The 18,517-nt window shown below is 52.9% G+C and overlaps 1 protein-coding gene across 8 annotated transcripts in view; it reads right to left on the bottom strand.

The window, feature by feature from the left end:
* Positions 1–37: 37 nt before the first annotated feature.
* The window catches only part of LOC122384098 (cytospin-A-like), a 144,389-nt gene continuing 125,909 nt past the window's right edge, over positions 38–18,517 (bottom strand). For all 8 annotated transcript variants that reach the window (XM_043371106.1, XM_043371107.1, XM_043371109.1 and 5 more), the window contains 4 exons: positions 18,149–18,286; positions 16,626–16,746; positions 10,898–11,048; positions 38–829 (listed from right to left, as the gene is read on the bottom strand). In XM_043371106.1, the coding sequence (XP_043227041.1) occupies positions 740–829; positions 10,898–11,048; positions 16,626–16,746; positions 18,149–18,286 (500 nt within the window). In that variant the 3' untranslated portion in view covers positions 38–739. The remainder of the gene's footprint in view (positions 830–10,897; positions 11,049–16,625; positions 16,747–18,148; positions 18,287–18,517) is intronic.

The raw sequence follows: 18,517 nt of genomic DNA, 5'->3' as shown, positions 1-18,517 counted from the left end.
GTTAGTATTTGAACGGTTACCGATGATAAAACACGTATGAACAACGCTAGGCATGTATTTTACAAGGAGAGACCTAAAACAGGTGAGAACGGTGGTGATATGTGAAAAATAAACATTTACAGACACTGCCGGCGGCCCGGGGTGCCTCCGTCCCGACTCCGGAGGCGGCAGCACGCGATCGAACACTCACCGGTCCTCCGACCTACCGGAGGGTGGCCGGCCGGCACTGGCGCGGCACAGAGACTGCCTTCTCAGACAGCCGAGCTACACTGACCCAACGTAACACACGCGAGCACACAGAAGGCGCGCCGCTCCGGCCTGCACAAGACGCATGCATGGGCAAACAAAACAGACCAATGCACATCGTATACATGCACACAGTTCACACGCGCATATCTACATCAAAACACATCCCTGCCCGCGTACAAGCCGCACACAGCGCCAAGCCGCCACGCGCAGAACACCGCTGACCATCACTGCAAGCTGCGCCCCGCGCGGCGCTCGCCGGAAGTACCCTTCTTCCGGTGCAGCGGCCCAGACTAGATCAACATTTGGTCAAATACACACACACACGCGCTACAGTGCGGCGCCACGCTCGGCTGTCCGCTGACACTACGGTCCTGAGAGAGGGGACTGACGACTGCGGCGGCGGCGGGGGCGGCGGGTCAGATCTGCCGCCGGGCGGGGGCGGGGGCGGCGGGCGGGAAATCACAGCCGGTTCGGCGCTCGCTCGGCGCCGCTAAGTCTCAAAGTGTTTGTAGATGGAGGTGACATAGGCGAGCACCTGCTGCCAGTCGGGCCGGTCCTGAGACACCATGTCGTTGGTGTTCTGAAAACAGAGAGATAAGTCGGTCAGAGCGGCGCCAACGCGATCCGGGACGGGGAGTGATGGCTAACCAACGGACGGGGGAAGGGATAGTTAGCCGTCGAGCAATGCTAGAGAGCCGGTCAATGTGGAACTTTAAGCATGCTATCGGTTGTGCCCACGAATATTGCTCTAGCAATAAATAACTCATCGTCGGGTAATTACAAAAATGATAGTGATTAATTGCTGTAGTTGGATTGTCTGAGCTAAAATCGACACCAGCATCACGATTCGGCCCAGTAATTGGACATACATCATTCAGCACATAGTGCCGAGTAAAGATTGAAATGCAGGGCCCGCCGTTGTCGAGGCGCTGCGCCATAAGGTTCACATTTACAGCACCCATACCACTCTGTAGGCCCGACGGCCACAGCGCAGCACCAACCCCTCCCTGGCCATTTGTCAGTCACGGCCAGAAGGCGTGCAAACGGCGTCACGGGACCCCGCCGGCAAAGGTCAGTCCACGTCGAAAACAGGCCCCGGCCCAGACAAACAAATCACTCACGGCAGGACGAGGAACAACACGGACATGTCACTCACACCACAGACAGCTGACGAAAAACCACGGCGACAGACGGCATTTCGCAATTGCGTGACGAATACGAAAAAAACAGCCAGGTACCAAATTTTACGGAATCTGATGGTGCAGAGTAACACGGAAGGCAGAAAGAAAAGCAAACTACCATTTACCATACAACCCTTTTTGATCGACGATAAATTACACAAAAGATTTAACTCGGGCTCAAATACTTCACCTACAGAACTGTACTGTAGCTTCCTTTCTGTTTTATTGTGTAGACCGCACAGCCGCGAGTTTTACGTCTGTGCTTAGTACCGTCAGAAGAATCCCAGCCATTATCACGATCCCAGTAACACAAAATAACCACCCGAAAACATTGTCTGAAAAGAAAACTGGTCTACGTCTGAAAAGACCACACAATGAAAACGAAGAAAGGAAGCGCTCTAACCCTGAGGCAATCACCAAAATGTCAATAAAGCCGCTCGCTGGCGGCCGAAGAAATCCCGGCAGAGGCACTCCGCCATTGATCTAAAACGGAGGTCCCCCAGTCTCCCGACACCGGCCACATTCTCACTCAGAGCCAACTGATCTTTGGCACGGGCGACTCGCTACAACCGGCGGCGAGCTCGCCATTACAACAGGAACGGCTGGGGGCGATAAGCACGAACCAACACCAACAATGGAACAGAGGCTCTGTCGTCCTGCCAGCCGCGTCTCTTCATTTTCCACAGGCTGCGACAGGAGATGGGCGACCGACCCAGTGAGTCACCTGCCTAAAACAGTCGGCTGGCAACTCCCGATGACCTAAGAGCAGTCGGCTGGTGGCCTTGGGTGACCTAAGAGCAGTCGGCTGGTGGCCTTGGGTGACCTAAGAGCAATGGGTTGACGACCTTGGGTGACCTGGAACAGTCGGCTGGTGACCTTTGGTGACCCCAAACACGCCTATAGCCAGGCAATATCAGGGGCAGAGTCAACACTGACATCGCACCGCCCCCGACTGCACACACTCGGAGCCAATCCATACCACGAATTCAGTTTTATCAGACGGCCGGTCGAGCCCGGTACTGGGAACGGTTGGCCATGGTGACATGTGGCCCACACGACCGTCTTTTACCGATAAAACGACTAGACATGGTGACTGAAGGCAGAACTATGCCGACATGAATGCTGACACGAAGGCCCGTTTATAGTTGAATATTGTCCCCACGTAGGCAAATCGACCACCAGCTGTGGAAATTCAGCACACAACGATGGGGTGTTTAGCACGCAACGATGGAAATTCTTGTCACCTATAGCTCCGACCGTGCATTTCATGGATTTGCATGAAAAACACTTCTCATGGGTGCACTTCCTTCTCTACCTGACTAATAACAAGATCAAACCCACTCGCTAAACATCCCATGATACACATTCCATCTCGGCCGAACGATTATATAACAAACATCGCCCAGCCATGCCAGCAACATTCCATCTGCGACCCGAACTTAAACAGACCCAAGCTGAGACGCGCTGCAGTGCAGTCAGTTCCTGAGACCCGAGCTGCTCCTGAGAGCGCGGACCGACCCTTCAGTGGCAGTGCCGACCCATCACGGCCGTAGTGCAGGGGAGGGCCATTCCGACTGAGATCAATTCCGTGTACGGACGGTCCGCCGGGTCCGGATTGCCGGAAACGGCGCACGCTCTACATGACAACTGGGTATAATGCTGAGAGCTCTGGGAGTGAAAGAAGGAGGGAGGGGGAGGGGATGTGAGAAACTAGAAAAAAGACAGAGTACGAGAGAGAGAGAGAGAGAGAGAGAGAGAGAGAGAGAGAGAGAGAGAGAGAGAGAGAGAGAGAGAGAGAGAGAGAGAGAGAGAGAGAGAGAGAGAGAGAGAGAGAGAGAGAGAGAGAGAGAGAGAGAGAGAGAGAGAGAGAGAGATTTTCGCCTCAGCCGGTCGAGGCGAAAATGCCACTCAACCAAATGACACAAAAACACCCATCCCCTCCATCCTGCAGTGCGGACCACACCCCCACCACAAGCACCGTATCCAGAAGGCGATCAACTTTGCGGCACGTGTCGTCACAGGACTGGCCCGACGGCAGCACGTCACTCCTGCTCTGCAGGCGCTTGGATGGCAGCGATTCGAGGGCATGCTTGAGAAACGGGATGTGGCTCTTATACAAAGGCTGGTCTCGCTTGACGCGCCGCCTGCACTGGCCCAAGTTGTACAGCGTCGCTCGGACGTGTCACAGAGACACACCCGATGCTCCCACGGACATCAGTTGGAGCTACCTAAAATTAAGAGTGAGCGAGCGAGGCGCTGTTTCCCTTACAGATCTGTGTCCACGTGGAACAGCGTTGGCGGGGTCGGCAGCGGATGAAAAACCATGTATGGCAACTTAGCGGCCCCCGGCTAAGAGGCGTTGGGCGAGGGCAGACAGATGCCGGAGAGAGCGAGGGAGAGGGAGGGAGGGTGGGAGGGAGAGAGATAAGCGGAGCGGGCGGGCTGGGGCGGGAGGCACGAGGGGAGCGCGGGATATAGGACAGTCAGAGACGAGCCAGCGAAGGGGACGGACCATCGGTCATGGTCTCAACAATTTTTTTGGCTTCTCTCATTGTGTGACACTCGGAGTGACAGAGTGACAGAGAGGCTATGAATAGTGACGGTGAAAGAGGGAGTGGTGGCATGGTACTCAGAGGGGCGGTGCCTTGCGATTCAGCGCAGCGCAGGAGCTGGGAGGCAGAGAACCAACCGCCTGTGACGACTCATGACGCGAGGTTTGTCAGTAGATGCCACTGACTACAGGTAAGCGAAGGGCCGAGTTCGCTGTTGTGTAACTGGCCGGGTGCTGCGACAGCTTGACGGGCGCAGTCACCTGCGCTCTCGAGAGCAGGGATGCTTTTGTGGGCAGACCGCGAGGGCGCTACTTTCCAGCTCTTGGGAGCTTATTGTCATGGCTGTCAGCTGTCGATGCATAATCAGCGGGTAGCAGATTCGCGCGACTTGCGTCATTGCGGAGTCACGCGCTGTCTAATCTGGATGGTGTTGTCCGACATCTCGTGCTACAAATTGAATAGGCTGGCAATATCGGCTTGGGAGAGACGGTCGTGGACATTTTTTTTCGTTGCTTCGTCAAGAGCTGTTTGACGCACACGACGAGAGGGCTGAAAAGCCATTTAAATGGAGACCTCAATACACTGGATTTGGAACAGTCTTCCTCTCAGCACCGCCATCTCATCAGCAGAGCACCCACAGGAAGTGAGCGGTCCCCACTCTACTCTACCCCACCCACCTACTCAATCAGCAGCCGGCTCATCCTCCCTACCATCAGCTCAGCGACACTCATCAGCTCAGCGAGGGGACACCCGCAGCTAGCCCCACCAGGCCACCCTAGCCCGGCGCCGCTGCCGCAGTGGTCATCCCTCGTCCGATCGTCTGATGACGCCGGTCGGCCTGACGACGCCTAATGACGGCGGATGGCGACCAGACGCCGCCGCCACCACAGCGGTAATTACATCACCGGACTGTGTTGTGTAGGAGCGTCCTGTACGAACCAGATGATGCGTGTGCTGACGGTCAGTACAGCCCGGTCGGAGGGTGTGTCCTGTCTGGTTAGGGAGGTGCGGGACACGCGCTGATTATCGACGGGACGGAATCGAGGGATGGGAGAGAGGGTGGCGCGGTCACGGGAGTTTGTTAAGACTTCGGGAACATAGCTGGTGGCGTGCCTACAAAAAATGAATTGAATTTTTGTTTAGCTTATTTAATATTGGTTTGCAATGTAGTTATGCACAAATAAATAACATTTGCATCGACGCATGGAGGGACTTTGATCTTCCATACGAACATGCAAAACGTGTTCGGCCGCACCCAGGCCTCAGAAGCCGTGCCTCAGGCGGCTAAGGGCGTTACGTTGCCCGTTAACCCCACTTCCCGCGCCATTGAGACGCCACTAGGCGAGTTTATTATGATAACGGGAAGCCGAAGCTCAGCCACACAAAGATCCCGAAATGATGAAACGGCTCCGCGGCTCCTCAGAGCAAACATCACTCGCTCGCTTTATTGGGGAGAAACTGCGCCATCGCTGGAAGAAAAACTAGGTCCTATCAGGTCAGACCAGACTTCCCAAGTTCGACCCAGCGAGAAATGGTCGCCACAGAAAAATGCCAAGACCTGAGATACCTTGGAGAACATTTTATAGAGCGAAGATGACGTTCCAATCAGCGCTCATGTTGACATGGCCGATAACACGTACAGAGCGGCAGCGTGTGTTGTGCTATCTCGGCAAGGACAACATCTTATGGCGAGTGATGTACGACAACATTGGGATAGTCGCCAATTTCCGCAGATAATGATCAAACACACGACGCGCTGTTCCAAGTGCATGGCATTCGGGTGTGCACTAAATGCGGTACCTACTAACAGTCCCAATCCTGCTCTCAAGCATTGAATCCCTCATTTTTTTACGGCAATGGGAGCTGTCTAGGACGACAATTGTTTATTCAAACTACATCTTATAAAAATATTACATTTAAATTTCATTATCATAATTTCATTTTATAATTGTACAAACAGGATATGTGTTGGGACCGAGCTGAACCGACAGGCAGGTACTAACTATTCGCTCAGGTTGTCAGCGTTTCCACCTCTCACTCCCTCTGGAAGCGTCGCGCCCGGCCGGCGGCCGGCCCACCCACCTCGGACCTGTTCGATCACCCACCCCCCTCCCTCCCCACTGCACTGGTGAGACAATACGGCGGTACACAGACGACATGGACGGACCGCCGGCCGCGCGGCGAGGCTAGGACGCTTCACACGACACATACTGCCCACCATTGAGCGTAAGGTCCCCGCCGCTTCACACAGCACACCATTGAGCGTGCGGCCCGCGTGGAGTCCCATCGACCGGTGGACAGTGCGGCCGGCAATGTCCACTGTCTACCCAGTGACTGGCATTGGGGAAACAGTTCCATTGCCGGCGGGCAGACAAGGTCGGATTATCGACAGGCAGCAACAGGTTATCGACATACGAGACATAGCGAATGGCCAACAAGTCATCTGCAATTGGGTTTCTAGGAATGGTTATTCGACGAATAATTCTGGAACAGTGGCATCGTGGAATGAAATTTCATTCCAGGATAAGCATGATGATCTTGATCATATGACGTCGTCGGAACAAACACATTGTTACAGAAACATCAACTATTCCCTCAACCTTTTCCGCGACCACCGCGCGCGTCGAGACCCTAGCAGCCAGACGATCTTCCGTCGCTGGGCAGAGGAGAGCGACAACAAAGAACGGCGACGAATAACTAGCCGACGACAATGACAGAGGTCGGAGAGAGCACGGCCACTCCCTGGCAACAAGCGGCCTCTGCGACCACTCCCGCTATCATCCTCCGCTGCACCGGCGACAGGCACCAGTCGTGACAGAGACAGACACTATCCGTGACGGCGGTGACGTCAGAGAATGTTGCCGTGAGGGATTGGGACAGTGGTCAGAGAACGTTGCCGTGAGGGATTGGGACAGTGGCCGAGACGGTAGCAGCGACAGCCGGAGACACCAGCCGTGTTAAGTCTGTGGCAGCCAGGGTAGCGATGACCCTCATGACAGCTTTAGAGTTATCGACCAAGGGCTGACAATGACAGGAGTCCAGCCGCCGGTGTCAGCAGTCCGGACAGCGATGACAGCAGTCCGGCGGTGACAATCCAACGGTCACAGTCCGGGGGCGATTTTCGGCGATCCATGGCCGCCGGCGACAGCCGACTGTCGTCGCCTCTAACAGATGCCAACAGCCCGGCGGCGGGAACATTTCGGCCCGACCCGACAGGGCTGTATTGAGCGCCCGCTCCAGTTCTGCCGACACCATTCGCGCTGACCGGGCGTGGTCGCGGCTAAACATGGCGGGCCAAACACCAGGCTTTCTTCCGTGCCCTGCGCTGTCGGCCACCACAATAATCCGCCATAGCTGAGCTCCTTTTCGGCTCATTACCCTAACAGCCTGCCGCCGCGCCAGGACGGACCATTGCCGTGCATCGTCAGTCGTTGGGACGGAGCTCAGACAGACAGCCCGGGGCCGGGGCTGCGGCTGGCGGGAGTCCTTGGCACCAGTGCCGAGCGGGTCATCATACAGCGCGGCGGATCTGAGAGGTACTCTGCAGGAAAGGCGCCGCCCCCGGCTGTAGGAAAGCGCCGAGATTTGGCACTGCTTCAGTGAGAAACATCCTCTCATTTCTGAGACTGTCCGTTATCAAAGAAAAAGCCACTGGATGGCGCAGCATACTGCAGTCCTGTCAGTCCCTCCCAGTCAGACCACCTCTCCACACCTCTCTCCCTCCCGCTTCCCCACCAAGGCCGCTCACCCCGCCCCGCCCGCCCGCCCCGCCCCGCCCCGCCCCGCCAAGCATGTCGATAGCCCTCCTAGCGGCGGCGCCCGCCACTTCTGGCAGGAATATTGGCGATGCTCGTCCATCAGTCTGGCTACAGCCGGGGTGGATATCACAGCTCTCGAACCGATAGGCCCGGTGAAATATCGACACCACCTGAGCGCCGCGGAACCCATGGAGCGGTCGAATGTGCGCTAGAAGGGGCCACCTCACCGCAGAGGGCGTACGGAGCGGGGCGGCGCTCAAGACGAGATGATGAATGGTGTACTCAACTGAGCGCGTTTGTTGGGAGTCAAGATAGTGAGACATGCTAAAAAGAGACATCCTCACACATGACATCGACCCATCAATTGCCAGGACAATAACCTACAACTTGACACAACTTCGCTCAAAACAGCTAGATCGCGCCATTCCCATCCAAGCACATAGCCGTCCTTCTCGAAGTAACAGTCTCAGGCCGCGCTAATGCATCAGCCACCCAGTAGCCCACAGATGTCCATCAGTCACACCCAGCGCCCGGCGTGTCGCCGGAGGGAGCGCCATCCTCCCTCCAGAGCCTTGGTCTCAGGCGGTGCCGCCGCCGCAGGGACTGCTTTCCTCCCCGTCAGGGAGTCAGTCCCAGAGTAACACACTCCGTCGTCCGCCGGTGACATTACCAGAGGGATTGCCGCCCTCCCCGTCAGGGAGTTCTGGGGCCGTATTCGCGTCGATCATTTTCGTAAGAATTTTCTTAAGTTTGACCTACTTCTTAAGTAATTTTTTTTAATCACGTGAATTCCGTCGATAAAAACTTAAGAAGTGTCGACGTGAATACCAAATTATACTTACGAAAGAAAATCGACTTACGAAGTCGACGTGAATACGGCCCCTGGGCTGGAGAGGTCCCACGCTAACAGCTCGGTGACATGACGAGCTTCTGAGTACCGCGCGTCACGCCATGGGGAGATACTCCTCCCCTGAGAGGCCCGGGAAGGGCGGGGAAAGAGAGAGAGAGGGAGAGAGAGAGAGAGAGAGAGAGAGAGAGAGAGAGAGAGAGAGAGAGAGAGAGAGAGAGAGAGAGAGAGAGAGAGTAAGAGAGAGAGAGAGAGGAGTATGGTCGGACAGAGGGTGGCTGATGGTCCGTGATGGGGGTGATCGGTCACCCGTCCGCTGTATCGCAGACATCGAGACGGACCGGGGAGCAGCGAGGAACTAGACCGCTTGTAGGCTCGTCAACGGCTGGTGGGTAAGATTCGTATGTAAATAAGTCAAGACAGCTTTGTTTGATCACTACATTTCGTCTTCCGACGTGGAGATTTATCTTACTTGCAAACACCAAGCGCGTCAACAAGCTCGTTCCGGCTTCAGTTATCTGCCTGAAAATCCCACCAAGCAAAACAAAGCGCTCCAAACAGGGAGGAGAATAAGATAACACAACTCGTAATTGAGTGATCATATCTCCCCTGGCTTGAACACCCTACCACCACCCTCACAGCCGGGCCGGCCAGCCCGAGCCGGAGCCTGGGCTGGGATAAAGCGGACGGCTCTTGGCCGGCGCCCGCGGGTGTATCGATTGTGGTCCCCTCCCCGCTCCCCCCAGTCTCTGGGAGTGCCCGGGGCCAAGGTCTGTCGACAGGGACGGTATATGTGAGCAGGCGGCTTTTAGCCTTGGGTGGCTATCCCTTCCACGGCAGAACGGAAGGTTGGGAGGAAACAGGGCTATGGTATATGACAAACGAGTGATGTCTCTACAAACCGACAGTCTGTAGCAGTCATCAACAGTCGATGGCTACTATTAACCACTCAACGTCTTATTGATTGGCTCACGTTTCCTATCTCCGATATGTAAGTGTTGTCATAATTCAGTGCCGGAATGTAATCCTTCCTTGGGGACGAAGCTGGCTTTGAATTTCCAATCGTTAACGCTGTCCTGTCGCGTCACGCCGTAGCAATACACCGGGGGACGGAGGGTAAAGTATGTAGATCTGAAGCTCAGAAGCGTATATCATAAGCTTGACGCCATAGTAAATAAAGCAGCAAGCATCAAGAAGCCACGACAAAGCATCGCCGGTTTTAAGTGGCTCGTACGATAACAAGTGCACGGACGGTCAGACATAAAAAACATCTACAAGTGGCGACATACAGGTCGCCGGGACCAAATACCATCGACACCTACCACGCACACAAGATCTTATTTCCACGGTCCCTATATAAGCATATAACCCACCACACCACTGCACCACCCCGCACCCGTCGTATAGCGGCAATACGGCAATGCGGCACATCTCCCGAGGGAAATATCACCCCTGTGCGTACCGTACGGGTCCGCCACGGGCGCAGCACGCCGACGGTAATCGGTCCGACACACGGATCAGTGGGTGAGACTGACAGACGCGGGCGACACAGAACTGGGATGGTGACAAGGACTGTGACACAGCCTGACACAGCGACAAGAACTTTGACACAGCTTGACACAGCGACGTGCTAATATATGTATGCCCAGGGACCAACACCGCAAACAACTACTGCAAGCCCAGGTCTCCGATAATGAGAATATCGTATCATCTGCTTGTGATACTCCGGCATACTCGCTCTCTGTCCAAACTAGTACCCTCGCACCCCGCCACAGTCCCCTCGGTCAGCTACAAATATCCGCTGAACGCACAGTGGGCACACGAGCTGAATCTCAATTAAGCAGCCAACGCCGAGCGCGAAGTTAGCTGGTATGAAAATGGATGAGACGCACAGCCACAATGGTAGAATTGGACTGGAGCTGTTAAAACAATGGAATGGAGCGCCTCTCGCCTACCAGAGATACAAAACAATGGCCCTGTGAGACGAACACCGTGGTTTAAGTGCTAAGGCACGACTTGAGATGAGAAAAGCAGATTCCTTTGAGATTTACAAACGAACGACTTTTGAGCCGTTGGCAACGCTTTGGATACTAAAAACTGTTGAGTTGACTTAATTGGTTTAGCTCCTTACCACCAGACACACAAATAGCCAAACGTTTCACACTATACACATCTCACTATCAGAACGTGCAACAGTCAGACAGCCTCCTACCCGACCATACACCGTACACACTAGTCCACAACCTCCCCCCCCATACAAACACATACAGACAATGCTCACACGCCCGTCCGTCCCGCCTGTATACGTACCAGTGTGGTAGGGATGCCGACCGTCTCGGCCGCCTCGAACGCCGCGTTGAAGTTGCGCCGCTTGTCGCCCGGCTTCAGCTGGTCGTACGGCACCTTGTCCGGCATGAAGCTGTGCAGCAGCGCGCACAGAGCCATCCCGTCGTTCCACGAGCTGCCGGCGAAGACGGGTCATGGGTTAGATAAAGGTCACTGGGGTCAGAGTGAGGTCAGGGGTCATCAGGTGTGGGTCAACAAGAAGGAAACAAGAGTCAGAGGATGAAAGAGAGAATATAAGATCAGAGGTTACATCAAAGAGAATGCAACCAAGGGTTTACAGAAGATGGAGAGACAGATAGACCGTCAGAGTGATCATACGGATACATAAGTAAAGTCCAGTATAATTCATTCAGGATAAGCTACTAATCCAAAAATCAATGCGCCATTCAGATCCGCTTTTCATACCAGCACGGTTTCATTTTTTTCGCACCGCGCAGACCACAATATCAATGATAAATGGCGCCCCACACAAAAGCGAAAACAATTTCACCGACATTCGGTAAACGTTGCCGGTTAATGTCGACCACTTCCTAGAAACGCTTGGGAACCGAGCTTGAACCGCGGCACGGCTAACACATGCCATTACAATCCACCCAAACACAGTAATTCTGAGAAATCAGGTAACTGTACTGTACTACAATAGCACCTCGTTTTGATTATGAGTCATTCATATCCCGAAACTATACTATTCACACGACACTTGAAGCGAAAGTTTGGGCGACTTTGGCGTCCTGACCACCCGAGTTGTTTATTCAGGTCGTTGATGCGTCCAGCCTGGCACCCCCGAGGCGGTGAGGACTGCTAATCGCACGGTAAGGACAGTGTACGGGCGGTAATAATGGGAACGTAACAACCGCGTTTCCTCAAGACTCCAGTGTAACACAGTGATGAAGCGTCAGAAGCGAACCTTAACGTCAGTGATCTAGTGAAGCATTGGCAGTCGATTGATGTGGTAATTAATCGTCAAACAGCTCTTCAGCGTCAGTGACACAGCGACGGATCAGTCCGATGTGGAGTAACACCGGTACAGTGACCGTCAGCCGGCTATGGAGTCGTAATTACTGGTCAGCACGACGAGCGACATCGATATCCCGCACACGACACTCGCCGGCAGGTAACCGGGCTCAGAGGCGACTGGCTGTCGGAGGTGAACAAAAACTTACAGAAATTGTCCCACAATGTTATAGGCATTCGGGGCTAGGAAATACAAGTGCGCACGTAACACAGCAGTCAGCAAGTATCACACTGCGCTAAGCCAACGGCAAGACTGTTGTAAAGATAAGCAGCGAAATCTTAGCACAAGATGAGCAGAATATGCCTACATCAAAAAAATGAAAACCTGCGAAAACAGAGATAGCCCCGCATTTACACTGCACCCAAGCCTCTAAACAACTATGCTACGGCCACAGGCAGACAGTCACCAGCAGCTGGTAGATATGACCTGTGGCGCGGTCAATACTCGATATCGCGAGAGCCGATACCAGCGGCAGTAGCACACACAGTCGCCAGACACACCAAATGCCGACAGCGACTGTGCTGGTGGCAGTGCGCCGATATATGACTGTTTTAAGTGCAGTTTACGTCTGTTACTGAAAACTGCAGGCAGGTCGAAACAGTGGACTGCCATAACTAGGAGCCAATACCTTCATAAGAATATTGAGAAAAGTTGCCATCATAAAGAATCTGACGACCGCTGTGCGGGCTTTTCATGCTGACACTCTATAGTTCCTGTATTCCTGCTCACAGTCCCTTTCAGTTCTCCTTCCGATCACAATAACCGGCCAACCAAATTAAATACCTCCCCATCTCCCACTTCCGCCGCGCAATATGGCACACCGCACCGACCAATCATCCGGCCGAGCGGGTGCGTTAATTTGGCCACAGCCGCACCGGCTGGCCCACGGGTTAGTGAAGGTCATGACCCGCGGCACATGGCGGCCGGCTGTCGCCGCGGCTCCCGTCCTCTCTCCCTGCAGAGTGGCTCATCAGAGGTGATCGAGGGGGCACCCGCTGCGAGTCTGCGACAGACGGAGTACGGAGAGAAACGGCATGGATCGGCATGGAAAGAAACTTAGTGGGCTGTAGTGGATCATAGAGGAAAGCAAGATCAAGAACAACAAAAATTCGGCTTCAAAGTACATGAAGATTATTGGAAGATAGGAGTGATCGAGACAGAGTGATGCTCGAAGCAAGGAGGCACGTTAAACCATTGCTTATTCAACGATTTTTACTTTAACCTTCATCAATCACAAGTTTTTCTTTCTGCCAGTTGCGATCCGCCACAGCGCATTTCACAAAGGCCTCTCTAAAGCCGATAGCAGCGCGATTTCCACATTCGACAGCAAGACCGATACAGGCTCTGGCTCAGCACCAAAGTTAACCCGCGCCCTGGTGGGGTCTGTTTATAACGCGACCTGGTGGGGGGGGGGGGGGCTATTTTTTGCCCCCCCCCCCCTCGTAACTCCGAAACTACTGGACGGATCCGCAAATTTCAAACGGCGTTCGAAAGACCTGTCAAATTTGTCGAAGGAAACCAAATTTTATTGACCTCGGGGTCACCGATGACGTCACAGGTCAGGTCAAAGATGAAATGTTTCACCGTTCACGGGTCTTCTAGGGAATGCGCTATAACACCGAGGAAAACGCATTTTGTCGGGAATCAGCGATAGGGCGTCAGTTGCCTAGTAGATATGTTGCTGTCAGAGGTCACTGGTCATACCAGGTCAGGTCACAGGTCAGGTCACCAAAGGTCACCAAGGGTCACCACATGAACCCAACTTTACTAAGGTTGTGCGATGCATGTTTTATGGCCAGTTTTTCATTTCCAACTCAATGGTGTTGGTTATAAGACCATCAGGTACGGTTTAGGTCACTTTCTGGTGGAGGTCAGGTCAAGGTCAGGTCAAAAAAGGTCAAATTTCAAAGTTGATATTTTTGCATAAAATGGGTATTGATTCGATGCAGCTCGTCACGGGGAGTCTAATGGTGGTCTTTGTTTTGCGCTACGAGGTCTAGAATTGCTGAAAATTGAGTTTGAAAATTTGACGTCATCAATTTTGAACAGTTTTTTTGCTATAACTTGGCCAAAAAAAGAGGTGTCGATCTCAAATTTGGTATGTAGATAGAAGGCGGTAGGGACTATCACATATATTCCGGTTTTTTCGAAATTCAAAAAAACTTTTTTGGATTTTTTGGCTATTATATTCAAAAAATATATTTTTTGATTTTTGGGGGTCAAAATCCAAAAATTTCAAAAATCCGAGATAGCAGTTTTGTAGCCCTGTCTATTCTACAGCTTTCATGTCTGTATCATTTTTCTGTATTTGCAAAGCTATAGGCCTGACAGCTCTTCCCGCGAAACCCTTTTTTGGGTCGAAAACGGCAGAACATGACGTCTCTCTGACGTCATTTCCGGCCAACCTATCATAGCCTTTGGAAAAATTTTTGGTCACAATGTGTAAAATTGATGTCCGGGAGGGTACTGAAAGTTTGGTGACGATCGGCGCAGTGGTTCTGGAGATATATCGAAAAGTCTGGAGGGGGGGGGGGGGCAAAAAAATAGCCCCCCCCCCACCAGGTCGCGGGTTAAGGCCGACTAACGCCGCCGACTCCATCACCAGCATTCAATCACTGGCGAACGCAGGAAGGCAGCCCGCTGGATAATCGAGTGGACGTTTCCGCTGAGACCGCCAGCAATTCGCTGACCTCAGCGGCGTATTTAGCCGCGTAGGTGAGCTCCCAATCGTCTGATCAACAGACCCATCACTGCAACTGGCTTGATGTGACTAGAAAATCGCACAGAACCGCAGCCCGGATGGTTGGATATCGCTCCGTCTACAAATGTCCACCTGAAGCGAGGTCGACGTCCGTTCGAGGCGACTTCAGACTAGTGTTGGAAAGTGACAGCAACAGACAGCGCGCTACTCCGCCGACAAATTGGCGGCTATACCACCCGCATGGTGACATTTACGGGCCGACATCGGGCGGAATGGTGACATTCATTTGCCAATACCCAACTCGGCCGATAGTTACGAGAACTCGTCGGCTGTCGACCCAGCCAATCGGCGGCATGAAGTTTTCTAGCTACATAATGTGTGATCGTGACTGCAAATAAGACCAGCTGCTGCACTGAGACGAAGTACGACAACTCCCTTTCTGACTTGTTTACGTGCAGCATGAATTTCGCAATAGGACGGTGGTGGAGCTTGGAATATGACATTTTACTACACCCAACCAGAATGCATATCTCATTGCAACTGCGATACAGCAGCTATAATTTCCACCAAAACATTACATTCCTCAGCACAGCCTACACACATCACGCAGGATGAAGCCTCGGCTGAGACAGCCCTCCGTTTGCGTTGAATTGAGCCGTTAGCCGGGATAAAGGCCATCAGCTCTCCAAGCACCTCCCATCGTTCCGTTCAGGCAACACAGGGCGCCAGCTTTGCATCACAGGAGACGCTCAAATGGAGCGAGGGTCCCGCCAAAACAGGCCGGGGTATCCGCAGAATACTGACTGAGCCGTGGCGGTAGCGTCTGAGTGCCCCGGTACAGTGTCTGCATTAGACATGAGCCCGACCGGCCATATGAAGGGCGCGGCCCGGCTGGTCAGACAGGCAGGGGTTAGCAGCGGAATACAGGCTAAGGGATTATGGAACCTTCATTAAAAAGGCATGATTCCTTCAGGACAAATTTTACTGGAAATAAATACGAACCCAGAAATGATAAAAAAGGCATGTGTCAAAGTATGTGGCACACATCCACATGGTGGCGTGCGACACAAATACAGATATCCCAGTTCATGGATCTTCCAATTTCCTCTTCCTGCGCCATTTCGCGTGCCGCGCAGTAGGCAGGCGGGGGTCTGTCCACTCCATTTCTCACCCCTGTCGGGGCCGGCGGACGCGGCGGGGCGCCCCGTCCCACCTCCCACCCGCCGCGGTCCGCTCGGTTCCACCCAGTTAAACCGGCGCCGCTGGTTTTGTGAGCCATCGACCCGGCCCAATGAGGCTGGACCGACGGACGGCGGTAGCGGGCGGCCCTGAGTCACGGGCCCGACACGGGCTGTTACAGTAGGGCGTTAGAGTCCGACTCGGCCGTTATAGAATAGCGTTAGAGTCCAACACGGCTAGTGCAGCCAGTCGGCCTTCAAAAAAATGGCAACAAAAGAAGAAGGGTTCATGCAACACACTCCCGTTATGAGACACGTCTCCCGTCAAGATACGTCCGTTATTGGATTCCTCTAAAATAATAGAGAATAGAGGCGGAACGTTCGCCGGATCCACTGATTAGTGTCGAAACGTGGCTGGAAGATTAATTCCGGATCGGGTATCAATGCAGCCGCTGTTTTATGGCCCAGGATGAGGTTCAATAGTTAATGAGAACGATGATGAGAAATTAATGATCGGCCCGGTTGGAAGGCACTATGGTTCCGAGATTGTGCACAGACTTCCGAAAACCTTTACGACGTTCGAACTGAAATCATCAGCTTACAACCAGCTCGACGAGTACTGGCCAATCCATTTATCGATTAAGTGACAACCTCGACCTTCAACGCGCTGTTATAACCAGTCCACAACCTTCCAGAAACCAGAGGTTCTATCGCCATCACTATCAATGCCACTCCCATGAGCGCTCACTCCTCTCCGACCTGATCGTTTGCCTCTCAACCCTGCCCCGCCCCAATTACCTGGAGAAGTTGGTGATGTCCACGTCCCTGTATCCGATCGTCTTGTTCTGACACCACTTGAGCAGCGCGTTCCGTTTGCTGCCTCCCTTCTTGACGAGCGGCGCCAAGGGGTCTTTCTTATCTGCGGCGGACCGGGCGGGAGCGTCAGTCGTAAACTGGGCCGGCAGCGCTAAAACGGCCGCACGTAAACCGCTGAGATAACGGGACGACCCAGACCCGAGGTACGAGGCTGTGGTACCGGGGCTTTGATGTTTGGGGCCGAGAGAGCTATCACATAGGATAGGTGAGGAGATATTGCGACCTTTAGGGGGCGCTTTCGCTTGCGATGATTTGACACATTTCGGAGCATGTTTCATAAATCCATGGATGAGGTTAGGATGCCAATTTTGAGATGGTTTGACAAATAGGCATGAGCAAGGAAAACAGGGATGCAGCCAGGTAGAGAACGAGATGGGGAGAGAGGAAGAGCACCATGCACCATCTGTGACCTCGGACAAATTTTGCGGAAAAGAATTAGCGGTGGTATTATGCAAAAGAATCGGTGACAAGTGGAGAGAAATTGTAAAGTGATAAAGAAGGGTCATAAAAAATGCTGAGCCAAATAAATTGAAATATCTTTTAATCGATCAAGGTTCTGATACGGAAACGTCTGAAGCATAAATAACCTGACAAGCCGGGAGATTGAAAACTTAATATTCTCCCAACCGGAGTGCGTTTTGAGAAAGGATGCTAGTGAAGATGGTGGTTTGAATACAAATCCATGCATCAAAGAATAAGCGATTCATCATTTTGTGCGTGCAGATGGTCCCAACGTTGTACGATTGTTGATGAATGGTTTTAGCCTAGCAACTGCGCACAATGATATTCAGAGATAATTTAATGCGTGAGGTGTAACGTAATTTATACCGGAGAATGAAGATGGACTGGGCAGTAACTAAGAATTAGGAGATTTCTGAGAGAAGTCCCTAATTATTAAATCAAATAAAAGCGAAGCTGAGATGGGTGAGTCTAAAATTTAGCAGCCAAAGCAGTAGCCAGGCAAGCGCCCGACGAAGCCTAAAAATAACCATTCAATCTGAGCCTGAATAAGAATAAGTCCACTGAATATGGCTCGTATGACAGAAAGCCCACCGAAGGCTAACAAAGTCAGAAATATTGCTTCAAATGACGTCACAGGATTTTCATCTACCGAACACGACTGCCATAAATCTGTATCCCATCACACCAGCCATGATCACCGAAATGACACTGGTTCCGGCGTGTTTCATCGGACCGATAGGGAGTCTGGTTTTGTTTGGAAACAACGACATCAAATGGATGGAACGGCCGCCATCGCCGTAAAGGCAAATAACACCATCGGCTCGGGAGCCAGCGAGATGGGCCGGGCCAGATGACATTCTGAATAGTTCAGAGGCATCGGGGTTCAGTCAGCAGCGAGTCTCTCCCCCCTCTCTCTCTCTCTCTCTCTCTCTCTCTCTCTCTCTCTCTCTCTCTCTCTCTCGCTCCTCCCTCTCCCTACATACCCAGCTGGTCTCCGTAGCTGCTCCGCCTCAGTGATGGGTCCAGCTTGTTAGCTAGTATCGACGTTAGCGGTTTGCCCTCTTCCGTCTTCAGCTGTGACGACTTTGAAGAGTCGGTGCTCGCCTTGCTGAATAGGCTGTCTGTGGGACGAGAACAGAGTTTAGTAGGGATATGAGCTGGGCTGCTGCGGGGCGGCTTGTTATTGCAACACAATATAAAGGTAAAGGCAGACACGGATGGGCTCAGGAACGTAGCTAGTTCCTCTGTAACATACTTTTAGCAAGATTTACTGTAGCGCCATTTAACTCCAGGTATCGAAAACGCTTCGTCGTTCTCGAAATCTCCAACAGCACGTGTCATCAATAAAACAC

This window comes from Amphibalanus amphitrite, unplaced genomic scaffold (assembly GCF_019059575.1).
Source record: "Amphibalanus amphitrite isolate SeventyFive unplaced genomic scaffold, NRLGWU_Aamphi_draft 000181F_arrow, whole genome shotgun sequence".
In the NCBI taxonomy this organism is placed as follows: Eukaryota; Metazoa; Arthropoda; class Thecostraca; order Balanomorpha; family Balanidae; genus Amphibalanus; species Amphibalanus amphitrite.
Note: the sequence above shows the minus strand (reverse complement) of the source record. Positions and strands in the feature narration are given on the sequence as shown.